Below are 1,169 nucleotides of genomic sequence, written 5' to 3'. Positions count from 1 at the left end.
CCACAGAAGGTACAGTATCTAAAAAAGTTTCTAAAACAAATATAATCTTTGCCAAGGGTTTTTTTTTTTTTTTTTTTTTTTTTTTAATTTATTTCATTTATTTTTTTTTGTTCCTGTTTTGAACTTTGATTTTATTTTGTTATATTGTAACTTTTTCATGAAATCAATTTTGGGTTGTTATTCAAGAGATCGCATTCCATTATAAGGTTCCTGGCAAGCACAATTGAACAATTACGAAAACAATTATTTTATTGTACAGATAACTGAAGGTAATGCTGTGTCTGAAAAAAGTAGTCACGAATTAGAAGAAAGCTATCAAGAGTTTATAGATGATCCCAAACTTTCAACTGTTATGTTTAAAATTGGGAAGAACAGCTATAGGCTGAACTTTGAAACGATGCAACAAGAAAGCCTTACTTACAAGACCATCAGAAGGGTCCGTCGTCGTCCCAAGAATCTTGTCACGATGATTGATATTTCAAACTACAAAAAAGATATCCAATTAAAGCGGTAAGCTTTAAACATTCAGTATTCTGTTAGTAAAAAAACATAAATGAGGCCTTGTGATATTCATGGGAAAGGTTTTAGTGTATTTTCGTATCAGATTTTACCATTTTTAACAAATTTTTCAAGATGTCATGCATGTCCTCAATAAAAAAAAAAATTATAATAAAAACAATTAATATTTGTAATTTATCTGCGAGATATTCTGAAAATGTAGTGTAAACATAAAATAAATTAAAAATTATTTGTAAATATTTTGTACGACCCAATTTTATATTTAGATTTCGAGTATTTCTTTCTTTAGAGCAAAGGGTATCACTAAGGCAGTCAGTGGTAAAGTTGAATCATCCATAAGCTATCCCACTACATGGGAGAAAGTACTTCATAAGTTTGACCCGGATGCTACGTTTCAACTATTTGATGTTAAGAGTGGTAGTACGGAATACAATGACATAGAGCGTCTATTCAATGCTAGTTGTCCAAACAAAATCATAAAGATACAGCGGGTGCAGAACGAAGAACTGTGGGAAGATTATGCCAGGTACGTGCCAACGTCAATGATAAAAATACAGAAGCACCAAATATCATACAGACAACAGTAAGAACTCAAGTAATCTATCAAAAACAGAAAAAAAAATACAACGCACTATAGAATAAACCTATTG

The 1,169-nt window shown here is 30.7% G+C and overlaps 1 protein-coding gene across 1 annotated transcript; it reads left to right on the top strand.

Annotated features, from left to right (window-relative positions):
* Positions 1–195: 195 nt before the first annotated feature.
* On the top strand, positions 196–1,045 carry LOC117115256 (protein mono-ADP-ribosyltransferase PARP12-like; the record flags this gene model as incomplete). The annotated part of the gene is made up of 2 exons (XM_033258968.1): positions 196–510; positions 809–1,045. Coding segments are annotated over exons 1-2 (395 nt in total), but the record flags the coding sequence as incomplete, so codon positions are not given.
* Positions 1,046–1,169: the final 124 nt, after the last annotated feature.

This window comes from Anneissia japonica, unplaced genomic scaffold, assembly GCF_011630105.1.
Source record: "Anneissia japonica isolate Jap-2015-1 unplaced genomic scaffold, ASM1163010v1 scaffold90177_len1196_cov85, whole genome shotgun sequence".
Lineage (NCBI taxonomy): Eukaryota > Metazoa > Echinodermata > Crinoidea > Comatulida > Comatulidae > Anneissia > Anneissia japonica.
This window is presented reverse-complemented; position numbering and strand designations above follow the sequence as displayed.